At 53.7% G+C, this 15,015-nt stretch overlaps 1 protein-coding gene across 1 annotated transcript; it reads right to left on the bottom strand.

Moving 5' to 3' along the window:
• Positions 1–6,460: 6,460 nt before the first annotated feature.
• GAL3ST3 (galactose-3-O-sulfotransferase 3) lies at positions 6,461–14,171 on the bottom strand. The gene is made up of 3 exons (XM_037839233.1): positions 13,936–14,171; positions 10,087–10,326; positions 6,461–8,211 (listed from the first exon to the last, which is right to left on the bottom strand). Exons 2-3 carry the CDS (start codon positions 10,209–10,211, stop codon positions 7,041–7,043), a joined length of 1,296 nt encoding a protein of 431 aa, XP_037695161.1. The 5' UTR covers positions 10,212–10,326; positions 13,936–14,171; the 3' UTR covers positions 6,461–7,040.
• Positions 14,172–15,015: the final 844 nt, after the last annotated feature.

The raw sequence follows: 15,015 nt of genomic DNA, 5'->3' as shown, positions 1-15,015 counted from the left end.
CTTTGTCAGACAGTGATTCTTAGAGTTCCATCCATGTGTTTTGTCCCTTTGTACATAAAGATACATAAATCAGTTTCTCTGGGAGATTCCTTATCTGAACACAGTGCTTACAAGAGGTTTTAGTTTGCTTTAACCATGCTGTTTAAACACACAACCAGGAGCAGTTCCTCTATTTGAGAAGAATGGAGAAAGCAGTATGGTAGGTTGATTATAAAAATAGCCCCCCTCTTTCTCTCCCTTTAACCCATATGCCTCTTGCAATGTGACTTTACAGCATATATTTCCCCACCTTGTGAATCTGGGCTGGACTTGTGACTTCTTTTGGCCAATAAAATGTGGTCTAAATGACAGCATGCCAATTCCAAGTGTAAGCCTCAAGAGGGCTTGCCCACTTTCCCTCACTCTCTTGGACCTACTTTTGTGCCACGAGGCTAATCTATCTGCTGGAGGATGAGCCCACAGAGAGCACAGTCAAGTCATCTCAGCTGAAACCAGCCTAGACTGGCCAGCCCCCTGCTGACTTGCCAGCTGACCATGGAAATATGAGAGAACATATTTGAGATCAACCAAGCCTAGTCCAAATCAGCAGAATCACCCAGATGGCCCATAATCTAATGAGAAATAATACATGTTTTTTAAGCCATTAAGTTTTGAGGTGGTTTGTTACACAGCACCTAGCTAACTGATACAGGCAGCATGGGAAAAGTGACATTTGATTGGGTTTGAAGAATGGGTAAGAACTCTCTAGGTGGATCAGAGGGGAAAGGGCATTATGGGCAGAGATGAGATTTTGTGCTAAGAATGGAGGTGTGAACAGGCCCTTTGTCTTCAGGCAGTGGTGGGGACTGGTAAATGCTTAACACCTGGCTCTCCACGTGTACTTCTGACATGAAAGTTTGTTGATACTTTTGTTTCTGTTAACGAGTAGGGTAAAGTGAAACAAGACACATGTCAGCATGTCAGAACTTCACTCATTTGTCAATGATGAGAATGGCTGATTTGGATAGTTTTCAAATATTGAAGAATATTTCCTTCCAATTGTTTGTGCTAGTCAAGAAGCACTGTCCCAGACATAACATACTTTAAAGTTTAATCTGTGTTATTAACACTTCTGTGGTGCTTTCTTAAGTCTAGATCAGGGGTTGGCAAACTTTTTCCATGAAAGTCCAAGTAGCAAATGTTTTAGGCTTTGGTCTCTATTGCAACTACTCAATCCTGCTGCTGTAGTGCAAAAACAGCTATAGACAATATAAATGAATGAGAGTGTCTTCATTCCAACAAAACTATTTACAAAGTTGGCAGCGATGTCGTTATTTTAGGTTATTTGTTTTTCTTATTCCTTTGTTTGGTTATAGTTTGTTTATTTTCTTGGGGTAGGGTAGGAACAAGTTGACAGCAATGTAGTTATTTTAGGTTATTTGTTTTTCTTATTCCTTTGTTTGGTTTTAGTAAAAAAAAAACAACAAAAAACTCTACTTACAAAAATAGGTAGTGGGCCAGTTTTGGCCTATAGTTTGCTGATCCCTGGTTTAGACAATCAGTAAAACTATAAATGAAGCCCTGGTTTATAGTGTTTATTGACTCATGGTGCAAATACTCCTGCCATGGTTGATTTCAAGCTACCAGTGTAATGTCACTGGACATAGAGTTGAAGGAAATGTGCAGTAGCTCACCGTTACATAGTATTTCCACCAGATGGATACAGTAGACATAGGTAACTGCAACAGCACAAACAGTAATAAAAGGTAGAGTGATAATTAGGAAGAGATGAGTTTCGAGTATTTATCTTTTTAAAAATATAATTTATTTAATTGTAAGTTTATATAATTTAATTTTTAAAAATGGCTATGTATGACAACCAACTCTCAAAATTCAGCTTTCACAAGCTAGTAAGGACCAGACCCAACAAACCACAGCCTTCAAGAAATGGAGTGCAATCCAGCGTGACGGGATCACGATGACAGGGTTTGGCACTGGGAGATGGAGTGGAAAGTTTTGGGGGGGGGTGTCCAACCACTGGGCCTTGTGGGCCTGGTAAGGAGGGCAGTGAGGTTTCAAGGAAGGCAGTGAAAGGATCAGATTCTAAGAAGGATCACTCTGACTTCAGAGAGGTGATTCCATTTGCTGTGGGGTTACCGGAAGCCGGAGATCAATGAGGAGGTTGTTGACAAAACTAATAAACTCTGATGGCTTGGTTTAGAGCAAAACTCTGGGAAAAGAGAGATGCTAGAGTTATTCAGAAGTCAGACAGACTCTACAGGGTGTGGTGACAGATAGGTGGGAGGGGGGCTGTGGAAAGGGAGAGGACAGCATTAAGGAGACCCCCAGGTTTGCAGCTTGAGCATCCACTTAAATAGGAGCTCCAGATGCTGAAACTGGGAGCACTGGAGATGTGGAGATGTGTAGGTTTGGGCAGAAGGTGAAAGGTGTGCCTGTGAGCACGTTGCATTTGATGAGCCTAGGAACACTCAGGAGGGGAAGTCTGGGCTGGGGACAGAGTTTAGATAAGACCTAGGATCCTGCCTTTTGTGGCCCCAGCTTATGGGAGTGTCCCCACTCTTGGCCTTGACCTGGCTCTGGGCCACCTCTGGAAGTCACACTCCCAAGCCTGAACTCAGTCCTCCCACTTGTAATGAGGTATTAGGGTCTGACTCCTGAGCCCCCTGTTGCCTGGGTATTGTGAAAATCCCATGCGATGAGGACAGGTGTGTGGTATGGGGGGGGCATTCCTGCCCCGTCCTTGGCCCACTGGAGGGTGCCAGCTGAACCCTTGGGGAGGAGAGGGATGGCCAGCCAGGATCCTGGCATTCCTGTAGCACTTCCCAGTCAGGGGAGCTCATCTGGGGTCCATAAGATTGAGAAGGGCTGCCAAGCTTGTGGCCCCATCCCCTAACCACATTGCCTTCTTCTCTCCTTGCCTTCATCTGGCAGGCCGAGGGGCTGCCCCCTCTCTCCAGGTCCCTGCCCTGTAATTCCCTCTCCACTCCTCTAGCCCCATCCTGGGAAGCTGCCCAGTTGCATTGGCAGATCGCCAGCCCCTCTCCGTGCCCTGCCTTCCCTTGGCACCCGAGGAACCTTCCCCTCCCTCCCACTCAGGCCTGATCTCCCGGGGCTTTTAGAAGGAAGCTCTTTAATAAGGAGGCAGCAGGGACTGTGCACATGCTACAGGGCGAGGGGCTTTGGAGACAGAATCCTCTGGTTCCTGTCCTAGCTCAACCTCTCCCAGCTGGGCGAGCCTGGGCACTGCTCCTTTTTTGCACCTTACTTCCTCTTCTGTAAAGTGGAAATGAGAATAGCACCTACCTTACAGGGCTGTTGTGAGAATCAAGGAAGTTAAAGCACGGAAAGCACCTAAACCCAGCCTCCCCTGCTGGTCATCTCTGGCCGTTCTATTTACTCTAGTGTCCCACGTTGAACACAGCCCAAAGTTCTAAGTTTGACATTCTAGGTTTTTCCTGACTGACACTAGCATACTTCTCCCCACCCAGATCGCCCAGCACCCCCATTTCACAAGTGCCCAGGCTTTCTCATATCTCGATGTCTTTGCTGTGCTGTTCCCTCTGTCTGGAGCCGTGCCCCTCCCCCCATCCCTGCTCCAGGGAGCCTTTTCTTTTTGCTCCCCACACTCTCTGCACATCCTCCCATAATCACAGAAATCAGGCTGCAGCTGGCCCATGCAGTGCCTTTGGGCAAAGTAGGAAGAGGCACCCCTTTCTTCCGTCTGCTGGAAAACTCTCGTAATGGACATGCCAACTTGTAGCGCCTACAACGTGAAGGGTGCCTCTCCTGGGGGGGCCCTGATCCAGCCAGAGCTGTCACCACGGGAAGTTCTCAGGTGCCTTAGCTCACAGGCTGTCCACAGAGCCCACGAGGGAAAACTGCTCAATTCACGGGTGAGGAAACCGAGGTCGTGTAACCAGTCAGAGCCAGGGCTGGCACTCCACAGCCCTGACGGGTCATCTCAAGGTAAGATTTCCCATCATGTTGTTGCACCCAGGCCACTACTCACACAGTGTGAGCTCCTTGAGGCAGGGCCATGCATCACCCACTGCCAACACTCTGGGGCCATGTTGGAGCAGGCACTGAACAGACAGTACTGTGTGCCCCTGGAAGAGGCCTGGGGGTCTCAGGAGCTGGGGTCTAAGCCCTGGGGATGTAGCAGAGGCTGGAGGTATTTGGACCTAGGAGTCTCAGAGCCCCCTTACGGCCTCTGAAGGCTGATATTTGCTCGATGCTTACTCAAGGACTGCCTTTGCCCCTGGGCCAAACAGAGAAACGTCCTCCCAATGCCCAATGATTCCGGTTAGTTATTGAATCCAGAATTTTCTGAGTCCGGAGCTGGACTTTCTGTTGAAATGTGATGAGGCCTGTAAAGGAGGACCCTGCTGCAAGAGGGGCAGGGAAGGCAGGAGAGGCCTATCGAGGTGGATCTTAAAAGACATGTCTTGAGTTTTCCAGAAGGACCCAGGCAGGGTGAAGAATGTTCCAGGTAGAGGTGGGGCCAGAGGTCAGAGCTAGAGGGGGTGTTGAGAGGGTAGGGAAGTGGCAGGAGCAGGCCGACACCTTCTTGGTCTGGGACCTGAAGACGCATGTCTTTGGATAGACTGCCTTGAGCCTGGTACAATTCCTTACAGCTCCTTACCAGCAGAAACCTAATTATGCCTCTGAACATCTGCAATTATTGCCTTTTGCTGTTTCCAGAGCTTGCTGGTAGAAAGCAAGGTGCAGTAAAAGCAGCCCTTTTTCAAAGCTAGGGAGTTTCATACACCCTGCCGTTGCAAATCCCACTGCACAAACTGGTCAAACATTGTCTCCGTAAAAAATAAGAAAAAGGCAAGCTGATAGCGATATCTTAGTTTCTTCATTTTACATTCTTTTGGGGGAAAGATCCTGGGAGTCAGCCTAGCCCATGACATGTGAACTTGTTTATCTGAATAGTGCTATGAATGGCACTTAAGAGCAGACTCTGATGCTACACTATCAGGTTGAAATCCTCGGGGCCACCTTCTAGCTGTATGACCCTGAGCATCTCATAACTTCTCCATGTTTCATTCCCTTACTTGTAAAATAGCACCAAGCTCTTAAGTTAATATATGTTAAGGGACTGGCACACAGTAAACCATGCTATATATTATTTTTATTACTCATCCAATTATATCAATGTAGCTCTGAAGAAAGTAACAAAAAGCCCTGATTCTCTGTTAATCTTAAGGAAGGTGTGCCAGTTTGGATGTATTATGCCCCCCAAAACGCCATGTTCTTTAATGCTATCTTGTGGGGGCAGATGTATTAGTGTTGATGAGGTTGGAATCTTTTGATTGAGTATTTCCTTGGAGATGTGACTCAATCAACTGTGGGTGAAACATTTAAGTAAATTATTTCCATGGAGATATGGATGCTACCCAATAGGGTGGGTCTTGATTTTAATCCTATAAACGAGCTCACAAACAGAAGGACCTCAGAGCAGCTGAGAGTGACATTTTGGAGAGCAGCTAAGAGACACATTTTGGAGATGGCCATTGAAAGCAGACTTTTACTGACACTTCGGAGATGCTAGCCCAGTGTTTGCTCTGGAGTAGCTAAGAGAGGACAAAATGCTCCAAGAGCAACACTTTGAAGAATGCACAGGAACTGAGAGAGGACCTGGAACACAACCTGGGATCAGCAAATGCCAGCCAGGCACCTTCCCAGCTAACAGAGGTTTTCCTGACGGTACTGGCCTTCCTTCGGTGAAGGTATGCTTGTTTTGGTGCCTTAATTTGGACATTCAGACTGTAAATTTGTAACCAAATAAATCCCCTTTATAAAAGCCAATCCATTTCTGGTATTTTGCATAACGGCAGCATCAGCAAACTGGAACAGAAGGTTTCATTTGAAAGTGTTGGGAATTTTGCTGTGCTTAAAGGAAACTGGGGAAGGGACTGGTTCTCACCTGAGTCAGAGCTGTCTTCTCCTTGTGGAGAAAGGCGGCCAGTGGTGGAGTCAGCAACTCAAAGGAGGAGGTAAAATTCAGAGTTAAGCTCCCCCTTACCTGAAACAATCCTCCTTTCAGCCTCCACTCTGGCCAAGGAGATGTTCTGTTTTGCTCTAACCCCTTCCATCCTTCTCTTTGATTACATGCCTTGCTCCTGTCTCAGTGTCTCCCCATGAGCTTCCTGGAGAAAAGGTCCCATCTGCCTCGTTCACCTCTGTGTCCCCAAGTTACAGAGATGATGCTGGATAAATGCTCCTGAATTGAATGCAAAGGGAGGCCATTCTTTTCCTAGATTTTCTAAATGGAAAAAGTGTGCTTGAGGTGGCCACAGTCTGTATTGGTGAGCCCGGTCAATCGAGAGCTGGAGAAGGTGGTGAGCCCCTGGGAGAAGCAGCAGGGGAACATGACTGGCTCCAGCCTCCGTTCTTCCTGGCATCTCCCTCCTCTCAGATGGGGAATATGACTTTCAATATCTGACACAACCTGGACATTATAAAGATATTTTATTAAAAAAAGAAAAGAAAATCCAACCAAACAAAAAGCCCAATCCAAGAACACTTTGCTCTGGGAGTCTGGGAGAAGCTTAGGTCTATGGGGAAGTTAGGACCTGGAAGACAGACAATATGGGGGCCCCTGAAGCCCTGGGAAGATGGGTGATGCTGACAGCCAGGGCGGCCTGTCCTCCAGGGTCCAGCCCTTCTCTGAGGCTTGGGCTCCTCCATTCAGAAAAAACATGTGAGGCTCAGCCTTCCCTTCCGGATCTGGGTAGCACCCAGATTGGTGGGGAGCTCAGCCCCCAGAAAAAGGCAGAGTCGGCAGTTCTGGATGGGCCTCAGGCCTCTTGCCAAAGTCACCCACCAGTTGGGAAGGAGGAGAGGGTGGCCCGGGGCTCGATCGGACCTATCAACACCCTCTGCAAAGGGCCATTCTCGGGAAGACGGGCTCAGATACGGAGAGGCACCCCAAGTTCAGTGCAGGGCTCAAGCCCCTTGGAATGCAAGAGCTCTCTTGGGGTGAGTCCTAGCGGCAGTCGGAGGCTGGACCACTGGAAGGGCATAGCAGGGCGTCAGGGACCCTGGGGGACGCGGGGCAGCGCTCGAATGGGCCGAGGCGGGGGGATGTCCAGGACGGGTTCTGGCCGGAGCCGCGGGCCGCCCCGGCGCTTCTGCTTGCGCAGCAGGTAGTTGGAGTACTGCACCTCGGGCATGGCCAGCTTGAGGCAGGCCTCGGTGGCGGGGCCGGCAGCGCCACTGGGCAGGTCGTAGCCCATGATGTCCACCTTGCGGCTGGGCTGCCACGGCTGCAGCTGCTTGGTGCGGATCTGCGCGGCGGGCCGCAGCACGGGCTCGTCGCCGAAGCAGCGCCGCAGCAGGCGCTCGCGGGCCGCGCGCAGCTCACGCGCCTCGCGCTCCACGCAGGCGCGGCCGGCGCGCGCCACGCGGCGCCAGAAGGTGGCGTTGAAGTGGTCGTAGAGGCCGGCGTCGAGCGCGTTCCAGGCGCGCGCGGCCCGCGCCAGCGCCGCGGGGATGGCGGCGAGGCGCGAGCTGGCGGCGCGCGCGTTGAGCTTGGCGTAGAGCACGTCGTCCAGGTCCCAGGCCAGCAGGCGCCGCAGCAGCACGAGCGACTCGTCGAAGTACTCGGCGATCATGACGAGCGAGAAGACCTCCTCCACCTGGCGGATGAGGCCCGCCAGGTAGGCGGCGTCGTCGCGCGGGCTGCGCTCGTTGTCGCCGCCCAGGTCGTAGGCCAGCGTGTTGTGCGCGAACATGGCGAAGTGCTCGCCCGCGCGGTAGTAGGCGTCGGGCGCGCGCAGGAAGGCCTCGAGCGACGCGTTGGGCACGCGCCGGAAGGCCGGGCAGTACTGGTGGTAGTAGCTGAAGAGCGACTCGAACATGGCGGCCGGCTCGCGCAGGATGGTGACGTAGACGGTGCCGGGCGGCATGAGGCGCTGGAGCTCGGCGCGGTCGAAGCGCAGGTGGCTGGCCAGCACCTGCGGCGGCCGCGTGGCCGGGTGCACGAAGTGCGCCGAGAAGTTGCGCGGGTAGCAGAACTGGTGCTCGCAGCTCGGGTGCGGCAGCGCCACGGTCAGGTTGTGGCGCTCGGCGAAGCGGAACAGGATGTTCTGCACCGTGGTGCCCGCCGTCTTGTGTGTCTTCAGGAAGGCCACGGTCATGTGCTTGGGACGAGGCGGCGAGTCCCGCAGAGGTGGACAGCTCACGGGGAACAGCTTGGGGTACCTGCCGGGCCCAAGGGGGGTGTGCAAGGAGGAGAGTGTGAGGGAGTATGATTTGACCCTTGCTGCTCCCCAAGGATGATGGGATGTGCCCCAGAGCCTGGGTCGGTAGAGGGGTGGGGTAGATAGCTCCTAAGAGGATCCCCAACAAGTCCCTCCTGGGCTCCTGGTATTCAGGACCTTGTGTGATCCCCTCCCCTTGAGTGTGGGCTGGACTTATCCATGCTTCCAAGGCATAGAATATGAGAAGAAATTAAGGGATGCTACTTCTGAAATTATGTTATCAAAAGGCTATGGCTCCTGTCTTGGTGTCTTGCTCTCCCTCTTTCTCCAGATGACTCACTGGCAGAAGCAAGCTGCCATATTGTGAGCTGCCCCATGGGAAGGCACCAGGTGGCAACAACTCCTAAAGAACTGAGGCCTTCAGCCCATCAGCTTGCCTCAAGACCTGAAGCCTGTCAGCAACCACATGGGTGAACTTGGAAGCTGATTTTTTTCCAATCAAGCCTTCTGATGAGAATGCATCCCCAGTAGACAGCTTGATGGTGACCTCATGGGGGACCCTGAGCCAGAGGCACCCATTAAGCCACACATGGATTCCTGACCCAGAGAAACTGTGAGCTGGGTTTTCAGCCAGTAAGTTTTGGGGTAATTCGTGGAAATAGAACTAATACAAGGGACAAAGACCTCTGGAGATCCTTAAGAAATCCCACTTTACAACTGAAGGTGAGAAAGAAAAAAAACACTTACATAAAGTCTGGAAACAAGTCAAATAAAGTTACCAAATCTGCATGCTCTCTGTCTTCTTTCTCATTTTCACCCTTTCACTGTCTCCTCACCCTTTAGATGGGTGGCACTTGACTTTGAGACAGCCCATTTGTTACATGATTCTCTTAAGGCCTCGGGAGCCTCACTCATTCATTCAAGAAGTATTTTTTTGAGCAGTTCGTATGTGCCAGGCATTGTTACAGACTCAAGAGATACAGTACTATACAAAATACTCCTAGCTGCCATGAAGCTTTGTCTGTTTCCTTGTTTCTGAAACAAGGGTGTTTGGGATTGCAGGCAACCTGTAAGTTCCTTTTTGACTTTGATGTTTCTTTTCTAACATCCTAAGCATCGTGTAATGAGGACAACTCTAAGCAGCTTTGGCAGCCTGAACACCACTGATCTTTCCCATCTGTGGCTTTTGCAGGCTCAGCATGTCGACCCAGACATCCCTTATAAAGACCAGCAAACCATCCAGCCAAGGGGAGTCAGGCCCATTCGCTCCATTTTCAGGGGCAGACTGTGTAGAAAATGGGGATGTTGAGGCCAAGTGGTGTCATGATTTGTTGGGTTCACACAGTAAGTCAGGGGCAGGACCAGGGTTCCCATTAGTTGTCATGTGGTATCTTGTACCAGGGTGACCAGTCTGGGTCACACATGTCATCATTTCCATTTTATAGATGAGGAAACTGGAGCTCAGAAGTGAAGTGACTTGCCCAGCCCAAGGGAAGTAGTGAGAAGGTTTGCCATCCTCTCACCCTGGGGACTTAGTTGGGGGGAGGCACTCAGAGTGGGGAGGGGTGGAGTGTGATGCAGTGGGAAGGATCCTGGACTTGATTTGGGCTGGTTTTGACACCCAGCTCAGTCACTGACTATCTGTACCATTGAGCAAGTCATTCAGCCCTTTCACTGAAAACCAATCCATGCCCAGGGAGGTTGTCTACATCTAAAGGGAATGTATATTTCAGAATAGGGAGAAGGAACGACGCCCAACAGATGGAGGAATCTTCCAGCAGGTGGAAGGAATGGCAAGAACTCCCAATTCTGTGCAACCCAGGTGCGCCCGGCCCCGCCCCTGGGTTCCGCCCCTTGCCAAGCCCCGCCCCCTTACCAGCTGCGCTGTGCCCCCTGGTGGATGAGGAGGCTTACGGTGCTGCACCCTAACACCAGCAGCAGGATTTTTCTGCGGCTCATCATCTTGGTGGCCTGCTGGAGGCGCTGGAGAATGGGCGGCATGGTGGGGTGCCCAGCCCTGGACCAGCCAGGGCCTAGCTACCCAGGACGCCCTTCGCCGGCACTCATGGGGGCTCCTGGGGCTCCGGTAGCAGGGCCAGTGTTCCCTGAGAGAGGCCTGGCAGGAGAAAGAGGCAGACATGTTTGCCGCCGGCAGAGGAGATGGGCTCTGAGCCCCAGCAAGACTACCGGAAAGGGGAGCCCCAAAGGGGTGAGGTGAGTAGAAAGGCCAGGGAAGATCAGGTTCCTGCCTCCCGTTACCAAGACCCTATCTCCTCTCTGTTCTAGATTACTGGTCTTGGGTGGAATTACAGGTTCTGGGGTGTGGCCAGCCCTTCAGGCTGTAGCCTTCCTTTCTTTGAGCCCTGTCTCCACCTCTCTGCCTGCCCCTAATTCGGCTTTGTCTCCTGGCCATTTGTATCCATCTTCTCCGTAGACGCACCTCAGCCCCATGACTTGGCTCAGAGCACAGAAGTCTCGACTCAAGGTTTCCCCTCCTCCAGGACTCCTTGCCTGATTGCTCCAGCTGATGGTTGGTCCTGGCTCCCCAGGAGCTCAGAAGCGAGGTGCCTTGCCTAGCTCACCAGAATTCACTCAAGAGACGAAGTTGGGGGAAGGGTGGGAGCACTCAGAGTGAGAAGGGAGGAATGTATTGCAGTGGGAAGGATCCTAGACTTGATTCAGGCTGGATTATCCAAAACCCAGCTCAGTCACTGACCAGCTGAGCTTCTCAGAGATACTGGCCAGACCTTTACTTTCTCAAGTCTCTGACATGGAAGGGATCAGTACTGAAGGCTTACTTCATCCCATATAATACCCTAACATAGGTATTATTTCCATTTTACAGATTAGGAAACTGAGGTTCTAAGAGATGCTGTCACTTGTCCAAAGTCCCACAACTAGTATTAGTGGAGACAGGATTCAGACCCTGCTCCTTCTGGCTCCAAAGTCCATGCCCTGAGACGTTAGGGGTGCTGCTTCTCTATGTAACTGATTTCCCCATCCCTGCCCTGGGCTGTTGGCAATTCTGCATGCTTCTGAGCTCTGAGCTGTCCTCACTTGGTTCCTGCTCTGATGGCCCAAGACGGATAAATCAATGAGGGAAAGGAGGGATTTGAACCCTGGAACCCTCACTGGATTCCACCCTCAGACACCTGAAACCCAGACTGCCCCAACAGCTGGCTCTGCAGTGAGAGGTGCCTGGCCAAGGCAGTGGGAGGGCAGCCTGGGAAGAGGTGGAAGCTGGGGAGGATGGAGGTGGCTCCCGCTTGCCGCCCTTCCAGGAGTCTCCAGGAGACAGTTGGCCGCTGAGCAGCAGGAGGGAGAGGTGGGAGAAGGGACTGGTTCCCAGCCAGTCACCTGTCTCTGCCTGAATGCCTTGGCTCCGGGGCAGCCCAGCCCTTGGCGGCTGTAGTGGAAAGTCAGCTTCAGCAGCAACGCCTGTCCCCAGGCTGGGGTGGAGTCTCTGTCACAGGGGCCTCAGTCTCCAGGTTCAGGTTCAGCATCAGCCCCCACACACATCCCTCTCCAAAGGGGAGGGAGAGCCTGGAACCTTGTGGGCGTGTGCATGTGTGTGGAACTAGGACACCTGGGTCCCAGGAGGGGTAAGGTAATGCGAAAACCGTTTGCCCATCACCTTCCCCCGGGCTCTGGGTTTGGCCTCCAATCTCTCTTCTCTAACTCTCTCTCCCATCTAATCCTGGATTACATTTAAGCCTGTTTGTGTGGAAAGATGTCCTGCTTATGGCTTTCCCTTCTCTCCAGGCCCCATCTCCTGGTTTCCTCCACCAGCCTGCAGACAAAGTTAATCCGCCTGGAGCCCGAGGTGGGTGAAGGGTCCAGCCACAGAGGGCAACCAAGGGCACGGCAGAGGAAGCCTATGGTCCTTCTTGTCTCTTCGAGGATTGCTGGGGCAGAGGAGTGGCTGGCTCAGCCTGGGCGGGACAGCCTGCCGGAAGAAGTCCGAGCCTTGAGCTCCCTCCCAGAATGTACACTTTCTTCCCTTTGTCACTGTCCTGCCTAGAGGACTTGGTGCCTAGTCTGGAGTCTTGCAAGGGAGGCACCCTGGGGGACAAGCCCATTCCCCTCCTGGTAAAGTTGCTGAAACCACCCTGTTTCTCAGAGGAGTTGGGGTCAGCCAAGGAGGTCAAGCTAGGGGAAGCTGCAGTGGACCTTTCACCAGAAAAAGGTGATGGGTTCTCAGTGGCCCCTCCATCCATTCCTGGCCCTTTCCCTGCTCCCCTCCATGGCTCAGCCCTGTTGAGCCAGCTGACCCCCAGGCTCATGCCTGCTTGGGAACAGGGCATCATGGATTCTAGTGTTCCCTGGACATCACACCCTCCCCCCAAAGGTGGGTACCAGCTTCTGCTTGGCCACCGTCCACAGGAGGCTCATCACCTTCAGACGCCACCTGGCCCATCCCTGAGCAGCCCAGGTGGTGAAGAGTTCTTTCTGGAACAGCTGGGATCAGCCTCCCTCCCACAGGACCCTCTGCTGCTTTCCTCCCTCCACCCTCACCCTGCCTTGTTGCCAGTGCTGCCCTCCCAGGCCACACAGAGAGGCCCTTTTTCTCCATGACAGACCTTTAGGTATTTGAAGGCAGTAACCCTGTCTTGTCCGGGTGTGCTCTCGGCCAGGCTAAACATTCCGGGTCCCAAGAGAGGCTGCTGCCCAGACCCTGGAGGAGGTTTGCCTTCCCCTGGCAAGTTCACTCTAAGATACTTCTTGGAGTCAGAGCACTGGCACCCAGGGCAGGGGCCGCCTGCAGCCGGGCTTCCTACTGTCATCTCCAGGCTCATGGGGTGGGAGGGGGGGGTGGCAGTGCTGCTGGGGCAAGCTTTCGCGTTAGAAAAATGGATCTGGTCCCTGCTCCTCAGATGCTTCAGACTACACCCCATCTCCCCTGAAGAGAGGGATGCCCCCCCAGTTACCCCTGACAGATCAGAATGCCCAGCTTCATCACAGTATCAGTGCTAATTTTAGTAAGAACCATCCACCTCAGGCTGCTGCCTCGTTTTGTAAATTGCTCTCCTTTCTCCAGGGAACCGAGGAAAAAAATGGTTCAGCCAGCCAGAGCTTTGAAACTGGCCTGGATGCCTAACGGCTCCCAGATGAGCTCTTTCTCTTCTCCCTCCTCCCAGCTCCAGGACTGATGCACGGGTCTGCTCTTAGAGGAGGGGGCCCTGGCCTGGACCACCCGGCCCCAGGGCTGGATGACCTGGAGACTCCACCAGGACTTGAGGGATGGCAGAGCTGGTGGAGTAGGGAAACTGACCCAGGGCACTAGAAAGGAAGGGGTTGAGGGACTGAGGGGGGTTGCAAATGAATGGCCCCAGGAGATCAAATATTTTTCTACCTCTCTTTTTCCTTTTATTCATCCCCCAGCCTGAGCCAGATCCTCCCCAGCCCTCTCTCCCTGTCATTCACCCCCACGTCATCCCTGCCTCCGAATTCCCTTCATCCTCCTCTCTCCATCCCCCCCACACACACATTCCCTCGATTTCATCCCAACCTTCCCCAGGGATCCATCAGCGGTATCCGGTCACCATAGTGAATAGGCCAGATTCGCACTGCACCCCGTCCTCTCAGGCTCCTAGGGGGCAAAGCGCCCCCTCCTCACGCTCGCCAGGCACGAGGCCCCCGGGATACCCTCCTGTCCACCGCTCTTTCCCATCCTGGTCTGGACCCCTGGTGCCCCCAGCCCCAGGCAGGCCACTCTTGTACTCACGCCGCGCGGGCTCTGCCTCCCACCCGGGTGGGGGGTGGTCGCCGCTCCCTCCCGCGCCGGGTCCCGACGTCCGCGCCGGGTCCGAGGGCTCCCGGGGCCTTGCGCGCCGTGTGCGGGTCGTTCGGCTCGCCGCGCCGGGATGGGATCAGGTGGCGGCGTCCGCTCGGCTCGGCTCCTCTCCGCGCAGCCCGCCGCCCGCCCCCCATCGCACACCGGAGGCGGGGCGGGGGCGGGGGCCGAGCTGCTCAGGGGAGGGGAGGGGAAAGGGGAGGAGGAGGGGAGGGAGAGGGGAGGGGAGGGGGCAGCCCTGGCTCGCCGGCCGAGGTCGGGCGAACGCTCTACGGGTGGCGATTTCGGATGCCGGCATCTTCGCCCGGCAGCCTTGCCCAGTCTGGACACCACGGCTAGCCCCCTTTCCTCACTCTGCGGAAGGGGAAACTGAGTCCCAAAAGATGTCTGAATACGTTGGCATTGCAGGGCATTCCTAGATGCCCCTGGTTATCCTCGGGCTGGTGGAGCCTGATTCCTGGGGGACTTAGAGACCCAGGTACACTTAGAGGAGCACCCACGTGCTCCCTCCGTCCTCCCCTTCTCTTTCCACCTCCAGCAGAAAAGCACACCTCCAGCCCCTTGTCTGGTCCCATTTGCCTTCACATCCCCAGACCTCCTCCCTTGTAGCTTGTCCCCCACCCCTCTCCCTGCAGCAGCTCTCTTCTGCTCACCCCCTCCTACTCCCCACCAGGACTCAGACTCACTCACTCCTGACCAGTGCTTTAGTGGGCCCGGGACCCTTGCCCAGGCACTTTGCACCAGGAATCAGAGGATCCAAGTTCAACACTGGTTCAGCTATTAAGTCACAGCGTCAAGAAGCAACTCCTGAGCCCTGTTGCTTCCAGCTCTTAAGTGGAAATGAGACTCCCACCCTGCCTCCCTCTTGGATCTGTCCTGAGACTGCAGAGTTCATCCAGGTGAAGGCTCTCTCTGTGCGCACTGGGGGTGTGGGGAGTGGGGGTGGGCCTGAATTTCCTCCTGCCTTTGTTCTTAGCTCCCACTGCCTGGGAGTCTGGTAGCAGCCCCTCC

Source organism: Choloepus didactylus, chromosome 6, assembly GCF_015220235.1.
Source record: "Choloepus didactylus isolate mChoDid1 chromosome 6, mChoDid1.pri, whole genome shotgun sequence".
Lineage (NCBI taxonomy): Eukaryota > Metazoa > Chordata > Mammalia > Pilosa > Megalonychidae > Choloepus > Choloepus didactylus.
The sequence above is the reverse complement of the archived record's forward strand: the minus strand, read 5'-3'. Positions and strand labels throughout refer to the sequence as shown.

What these genes read in the sequence shown, in the direction of transcription:
- GAL3ST3 (XM_037839233.1), bottom strand. Translation starts at nt 10,211, where the DNA reads ATGCCGCCCATTCTCCAGCGCCTCCAGCAGGCCACCAAGATGATGAGC. An exon ending in CAGGGGGCACAGCGCAGCTG is followed by an intron (nt 8,212 to 10,086) that starts GTAAGGGGGCGG and finishes TGGGCCCGGCAG; the next exon opens with GTACCCCAAGCTGTTCCCCG.